The sequence below is a fragment of the Pongo pygmaeus genome, chromosome 3, assembly GCF_028885625.2.
Source record: "Pongo pygmaeus isolate AG05252 chromosome 3, NHGRI_mPonPyg2-v2.0_pri, whole genome shotgun sequence".
In the NCBI taxonomy this organism is placed as follows: domain Eukaryota; kingdom Metazoa; phylum Chordata; class Mammalia; order Primates; family Hominidae; genus Pongo; species Pongo pygmaeus.
In genome coordinates this window covers 8,881,995-8,898,436 of record NC_072376.2, presented here as the reverse complement: position 1 = coordinate 8,898,436, position 16,442 = coordinate 8,881,995, and the positions used below count along the sequence as shown (strand labels likewise).

Below are 16,442 nucleotides of genomic sequence, written 5' to 3'. Positions count from 1 at the left end.
CCATACCACAGCTGTGTGACTCAGGAAAGCTGCCCATTATCTCAAAGGCTCAGTTTTCTTGCCTGTGAATGCTTATCTCTAGGGCCCAGGGAAATGATCATATCAGATCATGGATATCAGAGTGCTTTGTAATTCTCTTTTATAAAGGCACGAGTCCTGTTCGTAAGGATTCTGCCCCCCTGACCTGATCACCTCCCCAAGGGCCCCACCTCCTGATACCATCAGTTTGGGGATTCATTTTCAACTTTTTACTTCTGGGGGGACACAAACATTCCACCCATAGCAATGGTATTCTGGCAGAAGGGCTCCAATTTCTCACAGGAGGCAGCGTAAGACAACTGCCCCATCTGGGGGCCTAGGGTGAAAAGCTGCCATGCTAATGAGGAAGGAGATTCATGGATGTGCCTCCCAGATGAGCCTGGTGTGTTCAGACACAACAGCTCCCAAAAATCCCTTAACCCATTCTTCACAGGCTGGGCATTTCGTGAAATGGCAGCAGTGCTCATTTTAATGTTTTATGAGCCACAGAGCTTCCTGCAGGAAAGAGTGGAATGGAAACTGTTAAGCCCCCAGCATGAGGTCCTGGGACCCATCAGGTTTGACTGGGCGCGTCTGCAGGCGAGACGGTGCTGGGAGCATATGTTTAGGGTCACACGTCCTAAAACAACATGCGGCATCTCCTGGGCTTCCTCACCAGTGACTTCTTGGACATCAGTCTTGTTGAGTTCTTCCACATGGCAGGTGCAGAGACTGAGATCTGAGTGTTGCACACTGGGCAGGGGTCAGGAGTTCTGGTTTGGTCACAATGCCTCTCTGGGCTGTGTTTCTCCACCTGTGCCATCAGAGGTAGAACAAGATGCTCTCTAAGAACCAGCTCAGCTCCAGGTTCTGAGGTCAGAACCAAGGCACATAGGGGCAGGGACTAGTGTCAGTCCCAAGGCTCCTGGAAGCAGGTGTTTGGGCTCTGCCACCACCCACAGGCTCCCACAGCAGGTGGTTATAAGTGTCATTGCTCCATCTCCGAGGGGCAGTGAGATGGCACAGAATGAGCGCTAAGTGGGCTCAGAACCCCCCCAGTAAGAAATAGGAACACTTTTACACTGTTGGTGGGAATGTAAATTAGTTCAACCATTGTGGAAGGCAGTGTGGCGATTCCTCAGGGATCTAGAACCAGAAATACCATTTGACCCAGCAATCCCATTACTGGGCATATACCCAAAGGAATATAAATCATTGTGCTGTAAAGACACATGCATACAAATGTTTACTGCAGCACTGTTTACAATAGCAAAGACATGGAACCAATCCAAATGACCATCAATGATAGACTGGATGAAGAAAATGTGGTACGTATATACCATGGAATACTATGTAACCATGAAAAGGAATTAGATCATATCCTTTGCAGGCACATGGATGAAGCTGAAAGCTATTGTCCTCAGCAAACTAACACAGGAACAGAAAACCAAACACCGCATGCTGTCACTCATAAGTGGGAGCCAAACAATGAGAACACATGGACACGGGGAGGGGAACAACACACAGTAGGGCCTGTAGGCAGGGGGCGAGGGGAGGGAGAGCATTAGGACAAACAGCTAATGCATGCAGGACTTAAAACCTAGATGACAGGTTGATAGGTGCAGCAAACCACCATGGCACACGTTTATTTGTGTAACAAACCTGTACATTCTGCACATGTATCCTGGAACTTAAAGTAAAATAAAAATTAAAAAATTCCCCATGGTAAATCCAGCTCTGCTACTAACTGGCCATCTTGCGTCTCTCCAGATGACTGTTTCCTTATCTGCTCATGGCCAGGATAGTGCTGGATGGTACCAAAGGGGTCTTCCAGCATCAATCCCAGGCCTCTGTCAGAATGGCAACTTCCTCCAGGAACAGTGAGGGATTAGGGATACAGCTGTTTCAGGGCACAAGAGGCAGGGCAAAGTAGTTTGAGAAAAAATAAAAAGCCATCTGTGGCCAAAAAAGTGTCCAGCTACCCAGGAAAGCATCTGCTCCAGTGGCCCCAATAGACACATAGTGTCTTCGTCTACTTGGCATCATTTCTGTGCTTACCCAGGTGGAGTGGTACAGTGGGCAGACAAAGCTGTGAATTTTGCTTTGTACAAAGAGGGGATTTGATTGGGAGATCTCATGGCTTCCTTTTTTTGATCCTCTTATATGCTAGTGTGGGAGGCAGAATAATGACCTCCACCCCGCCCTGAAACATGTCCACTTCCTTCTTCCCAGAACCTGTGAATATGTTAGGTTACATGATGAAGGAATTAGGGCCACAGATGGAATTAAGGTCACAGATGGAATTAAGGCTGCTTATCAGCTGACTTTGGAATGAGTAGTCCTGGATTACCAGGGTAAGCCCATTGCAATCACAAGGGTTCTTATAAGTGGAAAAAGGAGGCAAAGAGAGAGAGAACCAGACAAGTGGCAATCTGAGAAGGAGCTGGCCCAATGCTGCTGGTGTTGAAGATGGAGGAGTGGGACCAGGGGCCAAGGAATGCAGGTGGATCATAGGAGCTGGAAAAGACAAGCAGGTGGATTCTCCCTAGAGCCTCCAGAAGGAACACAGCCCTGCAACACCCAATTTTAATCCAGTGACACTTGCTTCGGATTCTTGCCGCCAGAACTGGAAGATGATAAATCTCCATTGTAATTTGCTGTAGCAGCAAGAGGAAGTGAATAGAGCTAGATACATGGCAACCATTACCTTAGTCCTCACCCCACTAAAAAGTCTACAAATTTTCTACCTTTTGCTTTATAGATGAGGAGACTAAGACTCAGTGAGGAACTGTCAAGGTCACAGAGCTAGTGCATTGGTCAATGTTCCACCCAGGAAAGTGGAAATAATATTTCAGAGAGGCACTGGATGCCCGGAAATGGTTACAGAGGTGCCAGTAGGGCTGGGAGAGCAAAAGGAGTTGGGCAGAGTTACCCTGGAGCCCGTGTGTTCACTCCCTCCCCTTTCCAGGAGAAAGGGCTCAGTCCCAGCTCAGCCACTGGCCTGCCCAGTGGCCTCAAAGTGCTCACCTCTCTGCAAAATGAAAGAGTTGCATTGGCATTGGCTCACTTCTAACTTCTGAAGCCTAAAAGAAGCTCCTCTTCGCTGAGGCTGAGTTCAGCTACTTTCCTCCAGTCACATTCCATTTGTGTCAAACTTTGTCCTCCTTTTTGGGCCACACCATGCATATCCCAGATTCTGCGGTCTTACAGAGCCAGTTTTGATGCCAGGTGAGTTTGGGTTCAAGAACTGATCCCATCTCTTACTGACACTGCTGGAAGCATGACCGTGGCAGCAGGGCAGATGCTGGAGCTGCTCTCGCTAACGTGGCTGATGTTCTTGGCACAGATGACGTGGGAACCACAGCCTCTGAGGCTAACCAGGAGCCACAGCTGATGGTGCTGGAACTTTGACTAGCAGAAGAGGTCCTTTCTTCCTCTAACACTCAGCCATGCATCAGTGCCTCTCACTGCTGGAATCTAACAGGACTCTGCTAGCATGGGAGTAAGGAGATGTCATTTATAGGGAGTAAGGACAGGCAGTTTGTAGGCTGCTAGCCCCCATGACATTTTCCAAGTCAGGCAAGGCATATATATATATAGTCATTCTCATTTCAGGTCTCCCTGCAGTCACTCTCCATGTGGCATCAAGCCCCACCGACTCAAGTGGTAGTGAGTCGTGTCTGTCTCTCACTAGAGACCTCCTGGGAGCAGAACCTGTTCCTTATTCTTCCCTTAACACAGTGGATCTTTGCACCCCATGCCAGATGCACAGCAAGCTCTCGCAAGCTGCTGGATAATGGAAATGAGCTGAATTTGGCTCCTTAGCCTCTCAGCCCTGAGATTTCTTTTGAGGTGTGTGGAAAGAAAGATCAGACAGATCTAGGTTGGAGCATGAACTCCTCACTGTTCACCTGGGCGAACGTTGGCACATTCCCTCACCTCCCTGAAGCTGTGGACTGAAACACACTCGCCTTGAAGGGCTGTTTCTGTAAGACACCTCACACAAAGCCTGGCATACAGTAGGTACACAATAAACCTTAGCCTCTTCTTCCCTGCTCAGTGTCTCTTGACTCCTCTTGAATAAAGTTGAATCTGTAACTGGGGCAAGATCTGATTATGTAACAGCTCCCTCTCCCAGCCCAGGAGTTTGCCATGCTACACAGAGGTTTTTTTCCCAGTTGGGAAATGCAATTTCTCATTCCTCTTTCAAGTTCTTTGGAGTTAGTGATTAGAACATGGCTAGGAATATGCATGAGGTGTGAGCCATAGGAAGGCCTCTTACTTTCAAATTGAAGGGAGAATGTGGGGAACATGTACTCAGGGGGTAGGGCTTGGATGAACTATTGTTAAATGACTTGGAGAGTGAAGAGAATGAACTCCTCTGAGACAGTTACCTTCCATAAGCTCATGTAATTTTTAAATGGGCTGATAGATAGCAATTTCCCAGGCCATTTCCTTTCTCTCCAAGGGCAGCCAGTTTAAACTGCAGGTATCAGCTCTGTCCCCTCCCACCCCATGGGTGACATTGCCCCATCTCCTCCTAGTCATCTACACAGCCTGCACACATCTGGGGTTCTGGGCTTGCTTTAGCGACCCTGTTGTTCATCTTCCTCTCCAATGCCTGGGTCCCTTCCACAATATGATTGACAGGTGGTCACCAGGCTCCTCTTGCACACCTTCAGGGATGGGGAACTCACTGCTCAAAAAACACGTTCATCCTTGGACACATCCATCAGAAAGTTCTTCCTTGTGGTCCCACACATCAGAGCTCTTGCCTGGGGCCCTTGTTCTGACCTCAGAGCCAAGGAAAGCAAATCCAATCCAGGCGTGTCCGCTTGGGAGACTCCCTTCTCCAGACTAGACATCTGCAAATATGAGTAGGGTTCATTACCTTCATCCAGCATGCTGTGAGCACCTCTGCATTCTAGACCCAGAGGAAAACCAGCCTCTCCCATGAAGCATCTGCCACAAGCCTTACCCTAGTGCAAGCGCTGCCCCGAGCTGGCAGGACTGTGAGGACAGGAGCCTGCACAGGTGTGGCCACTTACCAATCACAGCACACCTCCAACACTGCACTACAGGCAATTGCAAGTTTAGCACCAATTCTGTGACATGTTGGAAGCACAGAGAGGACTTTCTGGCTCTCCCTCCTACCCTCTTTTTGACCCTGGGCCTGTGAGGAGCTACATTTCCTTCCACCAGTCTTTAGGGGAAGACCTGGCATTTGCTAAACTTGCGACACAGACATCCATCTTGCTCTGATGAAAGTGATGGTGAAGGGAAGGTTGGGTGAAAGCCAGAGCGCATGATGAGGGTTTTTCAATTTCAGATGAGATTGAGAGAGAGAGGAGGAAAGGTGGAAGGGAGGAAGGAGAGGGGAGGGGAGAGAGACAGGCAGGATTGGGGGCGGGGGAGGACAGCATCCCAAAGCTCTGAAGGGTCTGATTCTAAGTTGCTGTCATGGTCTGAATGTTTGTGCTCCTTCACCACCCCTAATTTCTATCTGGAAGCCCCAGCTCCCCAGAATGATGGTCTTTGGAGGGGAGTCTTTGGAAGTGAGGAGGGCTGGATGAGATGGTAAGTGTGGTGCCTCCTGAGAAGTGAGAAGGCAGTGTCTGCAGCCAGGAAGAAGCTTTCACCAGGGAGTTGACTCTGTGGACACCCTGGTCTCGAACTTCTGGCCTCCAGGACTGTGAAGCCTGTTTTCTAAACCACCCATCTGTAGTATGATGTTATAGCAGCCCCAGCTGGCCGAGCTTCCAGGAAGCATTGCTGGACATTGGGAAAATGATACTTCTGGAGCCCCAGTGTGGGTTCTAATTCTAGCTCCTCCGCTCCCCTGCTGAATGACAGCACTAGCCCCTTCTAGTATCCCCCTCACACCCTCCCTCTGCCCACTCTAATATCAGCCTTGCTGCAGCAGGCAGTCCATGTGGGCTCAGGTATGGGCCAGTGTTTGCCCACCTTAAGCACAGCACATGCCTCTCCAAATGCTCAGGCCCTCTCCATGGCCAGGAAGCTGCTCAGCCATCTGCAGCGCAGTGTAGACATTCGGGGAGTTAATACCCCTGGGGGCAGGAGCTGGCAGATAAATGCCCCAGCCTCCCCTGTGAGACAGTTCTGGAGGTATTCCATGTGCTGCTCGGAAGCCCCGCAGAACTGATGCCCTTTGCCCATAGAAGTCTCCCCGAGATGCACCTTGGGCTGCCTTGCTCTCCAGCCTGTAAACTTCCCATACCCAGGATGTGTCTCAGGCTCTGCTGCGAGGGCATCCAGTGTCCCCGCCCACGTGCAAGCTTCTCCCATCTTCTCACCTGCAAAGTGGGAATACTGACTGTGTCTACTTCAGGAGATAGTTATATGAGAATTAAATGAATAAGGGCACATAAAACACAAGGGAACCCTTAGCAAGTGGTGGCCAATGTTAATTGCAATGTGGATAGCTCCAAAATGAACCTCATGAAACAATGTAGCTCCAAACAGAAGCAGGTGACAAGGCTGGCTGAACTTGATGAAGCGGCTTCAACCTGTAATCCCGTCCATCAGGAATGAAATGGTTTGGGAGTTGAAAATGCAGGCCAGTGAATTTCCATCTTCCTTAGTATCAATCACTGTCCTTGCTGAGTAGTAAGAAGATGTTGCCTTTTTATATTTTAACAATAATCATTTAGCAAAACCTACTGAAACTTTTCATTTGGAATATTTTTAAACAGAAATTTTTTTAAACTGCTTGCAAGTTTTTCTTTTTGAATGTGCAGATACGAGAGTTTTTTGTTTGTTTGTTTGTTTGTTTGTTTGTTTTTGAGATGGAGTCTTGCTCTGTCACCCAGACTGGAGTGCAGTGATGCACTTTCGGCTCACTGCAACCTCCACCTCCCGGGTTCAAGCTATTCTCCTGCCTCAGCCTCCCGAGTAGCTGGGACTACAGGCACCTGCCACCATGCCCAGCTATTTTTTTTGTATTTTTAGTAGAGATGGGGTTTCACCATGTTGGCCAGGCTGGTCTCGAACTCCTGACCTCGGGTGATCTGCCTGCCTCGGCCTCCCAAAGTGCTGGGATTACAGGCGAAAGTCACCACTCCCAGCTGAGATCCAAGAGTTTTTATTGGTGATCTGTGTATATAACTTTGTCTACCAAACCACATGGCAGACACATCTCTTTTTATGGAACAATTTCTTATAAAAGATTGCTACTTTCTGACTCCTGTTAAAATGTCGTCTTTATCCTGAAGCAACAGACTGACTACATCTTGAATTTGAAAATCTCTGGGAGGCAGCGTACTGTGAATGGTCATTGAGGCTAGCAGCAGGCTTGCACCTGGAATGGAGATAGCAGTTTCCACTATTGATTTGTCCTGTCTTTCTTTGTGTGGGACTTGTTAGTTTTACCTTTAATTTGTGGTTTCTTTTGGGTTTTTTTTTTTCTTGAGATGAGGTATCGCTATGTTGCTGAGGCTGGCCTCGAACTCCTGGGCTCAAAGGTCTTCCACCTCAGCCTCCCAAAAAGATTAGCTGGAACTACATACAGGCATGTACTGCTATGCTCAGCTTTTGGGGATTCTTTACAAGCCAGCTGTACATTCATTGGGGTTAATTCAATTGAAACCAAATACTACCATTCCCAAATCTGCTAACTGGTAAATTGCACAAGTAAACAGCAATATATCAAAAGACAGATCAGAGGCACCCCGTCAGCTTCTCCACACAGTGGAGCCCTGATCCCCAGTCACATAGGCCGTGTGAAGGCTCCAGGTTCAGTCCACAATAAAACGTTATAAAGCTATAAATAGGAGCTCCAATATCTCCTCCTACCACCCTTCTTACATACCCTACTTTGGATCTGACTGCTGTTGGTAATAAAAAGACACTGAACCTAAGTAAAAAACCCAATGACTTCCTCCTCTTAAATTCCATTAGTCGTTGAAAAATAAATGCTTTGATGAAATCTCCTATTTTTAGAAGCATGAGGCCTGCACTGTGTAAGAGAGAACAAGCTCAGTGCCACTCTGGGCATGCAACTTATACGAGGCTATTGCCCTGTGCTCCACGCAAAGTCCCTTTGCCTGTCTCATCCCGGGCCCCTAATCACAAGAGGGAAGAGGCCTCTGGGTTGTTCTGCACTTTGCTCTAGCAGGAGGTGATAAAAGAGGTGATAAAGTGTGGCTGCTGCCATAACAAAGTGCCATGAGTTAGTGGCTTAGAACAATAGAAATGGGGCCGGACGCAGTGGCTCACGCCTGTAATCCCAGCATTTTGGGAGGCCAAGGTGAGTGGATCACCTGAGGTCAGGAGTTCGAGACCAGCCTGGCCAACATGGTGAAACTCCGTGTCTACTAAATACAAAAAATTAGTCAGGCGTGGTGGCGGATGCCTGTAATCTCAGCTACTTGGGAAGCTGAGACAGAAGAATCACTTGAATCTGGGAGGTGGAGGTTGCAGTGAGCGGAGATTGCACCACTGCACTGCAGTCTGGGCAACAAGAACGGAACTCTGTAAAAAAAAAAAAAATAAAATAATAAAAAAAATCGAACAACAGAAATGGATTCCCTCACAGTTCTGGAGGCCAGAAGTCCAAGGTCAACATGCCAGCGGGGCCATGCTCCCTCTCCTGGCTTCCGATGGTGACCAGCAGTCCTTGGTGCTCCCTGGCTTGCAGCTGCATCACTCCAGCCTCTCCTCCGTGATCACACGCTTGCCTTCCCTGTGTGTATCTCTCTGTGTGTCTTCTCCTCTTGTAAGGACAAGGGTCATATTGGATCCAGAGTCCATCCTCCTACAGTATGACTTCCTCTTAACTTATATCTTAATTATATTGGCAAAGGTCTTATTTCCAAGTAAGTTCACATTCACAGCTACCAGGGGTTAGGACTTCAGCATATGTTTATGAAGACACAATTTAACCCACAGCAGAAGTTTCCAGCATTTTGTACCCACTGCCAGGCTAAAGGTGAAAGGGAGAGGGAGAATATAGCAAGTACCCCACAGTGATAGCACATATATTCATAATGCTCCTTGCTCATCAAGAGCCAGGTACCGTTCTGAGGACTTTGTGTGTGCCACCATTGAACACTGGTTACACCACCAATGCTATTATGTTTATTTTACAGACAAGGAAACTCAGGCATGGAAACAGTAAGTAATTCACCTGGTGTCATACTAGATGGAAACTGGTGCAGCCAGGATTTGTTTGCATTGGTGAGCACCCATTGGCCCCGAAGCAATGTGTGTTTGCATTGGTGAGCACCGATTGGCCCAAGACAATGTGTGTTTGCATTGGTGAGCACCGATTGGCCCAAGACAATGTGTGTTTGCATTGGTGAGCACCGATTGGCCCAAGACTATGTGTGTTTGCACTGGTGAACACCCACTGGTCCTGAGACAATGTGTGTTTGCATTAGTGAGCACCCATTGGCCCTGAGACAATGTGAAGCCCAGGTTTCTCCAGCTCCAAGACCTGCCCTCTCCCACTGTACCACAACGTCCCTTAAGTGGCTCTTGTTCAGGGGGCACTCCCAGGTGTGGGCTCAGCAGGTGTACAGACACCTGGAGGGGTCTCCAGGCCAGGATGGCACCTGTGCTAACAGCGTGGCTCTCTGAGGACCCCGAGGGAGACTAGCTGACTCCGTCTCATCTCCTTGCAGTCGTGTGTGGGCAGGAGTTCAAGACCAGCCTGGCCAACATGGTGAAACCCCGTCTCTACTAAATACAAAAAATTAGTCAGGTGTGGTGGCGGATGCCTGTAATCTCAGCTACTTGGGAAGCTGAGGCAGAAGAATCACTTGAATCTGGGAGGTGGAGGTTGCAGTGAGCAATCAGTGTCTGTCACTCTGCTGTACTCTGAAGGTGTCTAAGGACCATGGGGAGCCTGCCATTGGAAAATCACACCATGCCCAGAACAGTAGGGAGAACACTGAACAGATACTGGCCCTCCTGGTGATTCAGTTTGGTTGACATCTAGCATAATTTTCCTCTGTTCCTGTTTGCTCAGCCCACCCCCGCTTCCATGTTTATAACATGCTCCTTCTCCTTCCCTGTCACCTGAGTCTTGATTTTTACTATTTCATTCAAAACACATGGGTTGGATGTCCATTCTATGCAAGGCTCAACAGAGAGGAAATAAAATAATAATAATTGTTTAGTGAACACAAATTATGTGCCAACACTTAACACACATTGATTTTATTCCCCAAAACAACCTCATAGGTAGGTTTTATCATTTCTGTTTCGTGGAAGAACAAGCATGGGGCAGGCAGAATAGGTAACTAGTCTGGGGTCTTCTAGCAGAGACAGGGCTGGGTGTGAAGCCCAGGTTGCTCCGACTCCAAGGCCCACCCCTTTCCACGGTGACACAGCATCCCTTAAATGGCCCCTGGTCAGGGGGCACTCCCAGAGGTGGGCACAGCAGGTCTGCAGACAGAATGCCCCAGACAAGAGTGAAAGTGCCCAAGAGGGACAGACACAGGTGCAAGAGCGACCCAGATGAGAGAGTAACAGTGATTAGCCATCATGGGGGCAGGGAAGGTCTCCAAAAGATGTAACTGCTGAGGGGATCCTTGGAAAAGGATGTCCTAGGCAGGCAACAAAGTGGCAGGGTGTTCTGGACACAAGGAACAGCACGAGCAGGGCACAGAGGCAAGGCCATGGCGGTATGTGGGATGGAGGACGAGTGCCTTTTCCAGAGCAGCAGCCAAGAGAGATGGGGGGAGCCTCCAGATGCCACAGGGACCGTGGGAGTCATTATCCTGGGGATTAGCATGGGGATAATGAGCCCAGTGGAGAGAGGCTGAGGCCTGAACTAAGGCAGGCCTGGGCTCAGGCAGAGAGGAGCACATGGACTCTAGACACTGAAGGGGCTTAGTCACTAGATCAGACAAATCAGACACGGAAGGCAGTGTCTGGGTTATGTGACCACAGGCATCTACTTTAGGTGACTTTGTGATTGTTGTCAGGTGCCCCCAAAGCCTGAGTCAAGGTTTTGAAGATGGGAAGTTTATTTGAGAGGTGACTCGAGGAAGCACCACTTGCCCAGCTGGGAAATGGGACAGGGAAACAGAGGATGCAATTGAGGAAGCACCACTTCCCCAGCTGGGAAATGGGACAGGGAAGCAGAAGGTGCAATTGAGGAAGCATCACTTCCCCAGCTGGGAAATGGGACAGGGAAGTGGAGGAGGCATTGAGGTTCAATAATAAGCAGGTGTCAGCTGTGGGCAACTGGGACCCCACCCACCCAGTCACCTCTGGGGGACAGCGTAGAACTCACTCAGGTGTCTGCGAGGAAGCTAGGTATACCTCTGTTAACATCAGCTTTGTCTTAACCAAGGGCTGCTCCTGGGGGTGTTAACTGCTGAGGCTGAGCACACACCTGTGCCCAGGGAAAGCCGCAGGCAGAGAGGCACAGGTGCTGGTCGTAGGAAGCTGTCCATGTGCAGGAGAGACATGGGTGGCATGCAGTGCCAGCTACAGGGACACAAATTGAAGCACCAGGTTCTGTCTTTGTTCCTTGTTGGTCATAAGATAATGAGGCTGGACCAAAGGGTGGGACAATCTGGGTTGTTTTTTTTTTTAATCACCATATGCCCAGCTCCCAAGCCCCATGCCTGGCACCTTTGGGGCTCTCAGAACTATTGGTCTTGCCACCCCCTGTGACCTGTGGGCAGGAACTTCATCCCTGTGCAAACACTCAAGGCCCTCCTCGGCTTGCTCCTCCCTTGTCGTCCAGCCAGGAAAGCATCAGAGAAGGCTTCCTGGAGGTGTCTGAGATAAGGCTCAAAGAACGAGGCAAGTAGCCAGGTGCAGAAAGCTCAAAAGAACATTCCAGATTGAGGAAAGAGCCAGATGTGCAGATGAATATGTCAGGTTCCAGCCCCAACTGAGGCCCAAGGAGGGTGGATGGATGGACAGGTAGCTGAGAAAACACTCGGGGGGGCGTAAGCAGGTGAGTATGGTTTTACTCAGCAGCTCTCTCATCAGCGGCTCTCATACACTGTCCATTCTGTCTCAGCTGCTTGAGCCGGCTGCTCCCACGCTCAGCTGCACAGCGAGCTCTCCCTTGCCTTCAGGGTGGGCAGCTTAACTCTTTCTCTCTCTGAGCACGAGCGTGAGCCGTGCCATGCCGTGCTGTGCCGAACCCTGCCCTGGCTCCCCTCTGTCCATCTGCAAGATGGATGGCTCTGGTTATCTCTCTGTCTCTTTCTCTGGGTGCCAGCAGCTGCACAAGAGTCATGTGGAGCCACGCCGAAGAGCCCTTGTACAGTGTCAGCAGGGCAGTTATACCTTCCCAAACAATAGTGGCTCCAAGCCAAGTATGAACTTACACAAACAGATTATATAACAAGTGGAGTATGCACCTGCGCACCTAAACTCACTGAGTCATTCTGGCCTGGATGTGACCTATTCCTTGACCAAAGCACATCCATGTACCTTACAGAATGTCTCTTGCTTTTCCCTAGTGCCGGGAATAGGAGGCAACTTTCCAGCCTTCTGCTTCCTGCCCAGAGTACCCATGCCTTCTCTGGCAGCCTGAAATGCCCCCTCCTTGGTGCCCGCTCAGGACTCCAGCTCAGTCTTCTACGTTTGCTATTTTCAAAAGAATATCTGTGAGCCCTCAGCCAGAAAGGGTGCATGTGGAATAAGGAGGACTCCAAGCCCAAATCCCAACAGGCCGTTGTTAGGAGTGATTGAAAATAGTGGGGGAGTCATGGAGGGATGGGGGGTGGGCTTACCTGGCAGTTAGGGAGATAGAAGGCTGGCCCGCTTGGGCAAGGGTCCTGCAGGGCACTGAAAAGGCAGGAGCTGAAGGGTGTGGGAGGCCCCAGCAGGTAAGTCCTTGGTGCAGGTTTGGGTTCTCCTGGAAGCAGGTCTGAGAACGAGTTAGGAGTGCAGAAGTTTCAATGGAGAATAACACATGGGAAGTGACAAGGGTGGGAGAAGAACTGGGCAGGAGGAGCTATCAGGCCACAGTGCCCCTGGCAAAGTCTCAGCAAGTCCAGGGGAGAGCTCTGGAGAAACTCGTGCATTGCAGGAGGTCCCCCACTGGGCAGAAATGGCTGGGCCCTTGGACTGCCTCCTTGCTCATTCATAGGCTGGGGGTCACTCTGAAACAGTATCACCCACTTTATGAACATATATACAATAGGAAGATTAAATTGAAGCTTTAAGAAAAGATCAGAATTTTGTTTTTAATTTTAATTTTTAAGTTCCAGGATACATGTGCAGGATGGGCAGGTTTGTTACACAGGTCAACATGCGCCATGGTGGTTTGCTGCACCTATCAACCCATCACCTAGGTATTAAGCCCTGCATACATTAGCTATTTTTTCTAATGCTCTCCCTCCCCCCACCTCACCCCCCAACAGGCTCTGGTGTGTGTTCCTCTCCCTGTGACCATGTGGTCTCATTGTTCAGCTGCCACTTATAAGTGAGAACATGTGGTGTTCGGTTTTCTGTTCCTGCGTTAGTTTGCTGAGCACTATTCACAATAGCAAAGACATGGAATCAACCCAAATGCCCATCAATGGTAGACTGGATAAAGAAACTGGATAAAGAAAATGTGGCACATATACACCATGGAATACTATGAATCCATAAAAAGGAATGACATCATGTCCTTTGCAGGGACATGGATGGAGCTGGAAGATAGGAAATTTTAAGAGAAAGAAGAGAGATTTTTTGTTTCAGGAAATTCTGTTAAGGGCTAAACATTGCATTTGTCTGAGAGCTTCCTGGCAGCCATGGTGAAAAGAGAAAAAAAAACATAGGTTGTGAAGTTATCCTTATTTTATAATAGAAAATATGTATGTCATGAAGGAAAGAAATAGTTTTCTACCCCAAAAGTCTAGAGTTATTTTATCACATAGATGTTGCATTTTGAACTTTGAGGAAATAGTAGAAATATTACACTTAATGCATGAAACAGAAACATTGCTCATTCAGCTGCTTTTCTCATTTACCCTTAATAAACGCTGGGGAGAGCATTAAATTATAGTTCATAAAAAAAGATGTTCTGAAGCAGTTTTCAGTACCCTGCTGGAAATAACACTCCAAAGCCTTCAGAAGGGTTCTTGCTTCTTGGAGAATCTGGAGCAGGTTTAATGGCATTTGCTTAAGAAGAGCATTTTCACACACCCTGAGGGGCATAGCCATGTTTTAGGGATGCTGCCTGCTGTGTCTAGAATGGACTGTCCACAGGAGCCATCACAATAGCCACCTTTCCCTGCGGGAGGAAGAAGGATCAGAGCACTGAGTATTGAAATCTGTGTCCAAAAGTGCACCCCATGATCTGATTATTGTGCTTTCAGGGGTCTAATCAGTCAGCCCGCCTTCAAGCATACATTCATAGAGGTTTGCACAATTAAGGTCTTCATTTAAAAAAAACTGATGGGTTCTCTGAGGCTGGAAGTTTGCAGTGTTCAACATGGAAAAGGCATAAATCACGAGGGTGGGTTTGAATCCTGGGAAGATTCACTCTTTGGGACTATTTCCACCCAAGTTTTCTTGTATTTTAGAGGGTCACATGGAAAGGGCCTTGCATTAAGTCGTTAAGCTCAATCCTTCTTTTCACGATAGCATGCACTGCAGGGCATCCTGGCCAAGTGACATCCTACTGCTCTCAGGACACCTGCAATGAGGATGAACTCATGAGACAGGCAAACAGGAGGCGCTTAGTGAATATTCAGCAAACGAGCTCCAGTGTGGGAAGCTCCGAGCCATGGTTGAATGTATATGGTATCATGCAATTATTACAACAGCTGTTGGAGGCAGGAATGATAACAAAGATGAACAGGGGCACAACTGCCCAATGGTATAGATGGGTTTGAACTCTGGGTGTGCTCTGCCTTGCATTGGGGACAGTCAAGAGACCCACGTTCTCAGCTTTTCTCCCAGCCAGCTGGGTGATGTTGGGCAAATCATGGCATCTCTCTGGGCCTCTGTTTTCCCATTTTTAAACAAGGGCTTTGGACTCTATAGTTTCAAAGGCCCCTGCCAAGTTCTGCCCCCAGCTAAGGTATGTGGCTAGGAGGTGGGACCCGTCCCTGCAGGGCCCAGCATTAGACATGCTGGACACTCTAATCCCTGCTGAAAGTCCATGTGTGCCTCTGTTTGCAGCCTTCCAGACGTTCTTGGGTAAAGCAGACGTTTCCCGAGAGGTAGAGGAGGTGGCTGAGAGCCGTGTGCAGAGGAGCATCCGCCTGGTGTCCGTGCTGGAGCTGCTGAGAGCTCCCTACGTCCGCTGGCAGGTGGTCACCGTGATTGTCACCATGGCCTGCTACCAGCTCTGTGGCCTCAACGCAGTGAGTCCTGGGGCCCGGTGGGCATCCTCGCATGACCGGAGGGATCAGAGGGTGGGGAGGTTCAGGGCTTGGGCCCCGGACGCCCAGGTTCAAATCTCAGTTCTGTCATTGCCACAAACTCTATGCTGTTAGGCAACCATGTAACTTGACTGATCCTCAGTCTCCTCATCTGTAAAATGGGATCGCATAATATGGAAAGACACAATCCATGCGAAGTGTTCAGTTCAGCCGCTAGCCACAGAGATATCCTATAATAAATGCTATCACTAATTATTCCTAGACATGTCTAAAAGTCATATTTCTTTAAAAAATGGATATTAGGAAGTCAGAGGTGAGAGACATTGAGATGATTTTAATAAAAGTACTCTTGGCTGGGCTGTCTTCAACTCACAACTTTGGCTTGAAAAAAACCCCAAGGCTTTAAGTAAGAAATGTTCTGGGGCTTGAGCTGCTGCGGGCAGGGAAGTCTGAGGAGGTCTCTCCATGAGGTTCCCCAGATGCATGGATGTTCACAGCAGTCTCCTCTCCCTTGAGGGCACTCCAAGGTGGAATTTCTGGTTGGAGACTTAGGGAAGGCAGAGTCTGGATCTTTATTGTTATTGTTGCTTCTGACAAATGGAATGAGTTGCCTCTAGGGGTGGTGAGCTCCCCATCTATGGAGGTGTGCAAACAGGCTGGCCGACCACTTGGCAGGGGAGTGTAGAGGAGATTCTTGCATAAAGCATCCAAACTGCCTCTGAGGTCACTCATGTCACTTGGGAGGAGACTGGCTGAACCCAGAGGGAGGGAGAAGGGGCAGCCGCCAGCACCCTTCCGAAGGGCCCCAGGTAAGAGAGCTTGCATTTATACTAAATAAGCATGAGCCCAGCACCTCCAAAGGCGGGCCGGGAGGGCGTTTGGGGGTGTCTAGGGAAGGTGAAGTGAAGGGGAGTCACTCCTGTCCAGAGAAGGAAAAACAGCAGCATAGAAATCTACAACCACAGTGTTGTTCCACCTCCTTTAAACAACTGTTGGTTCTATTTTCGGAAACACTGGGATGAAATGAGATCACCTTGCTTCTTGCTTTTACCTTTCTCCTTGGTCTGGTTAAAGTCAGGAGATTGAGCAGGTGCCTGGGTCAGTGGCTGTACCTAC

At 48.9% G+C, this 16,442-nt stretch overlaps 1 protein-coding gene across 3 annotated transcripts in view; it reads left to right on the top strand.

Annotated features, from left to right (window-relative positions):
* Positions 1-16,442, top strand: part of SLC2A9 (solute carrier family 2 member 9) — a 197,940-nt gene that overhangs the window by 90,952 nt on the left and 90,546 nt on the right. For all 3 annotated transcript variants that reach the window (XM_054484723.2, XM_054484722.2, XM_054484724.2), the window contains one exon: positions 15,124-15,308. In XM_054484723.2, the coding sequence (XP_054340698.1) occupies positions 15,124-15,308 (185 nt within the window). The remainder of the gene's footprint in view (positions 1-15,123; positions 15,309-16,442) is intronic.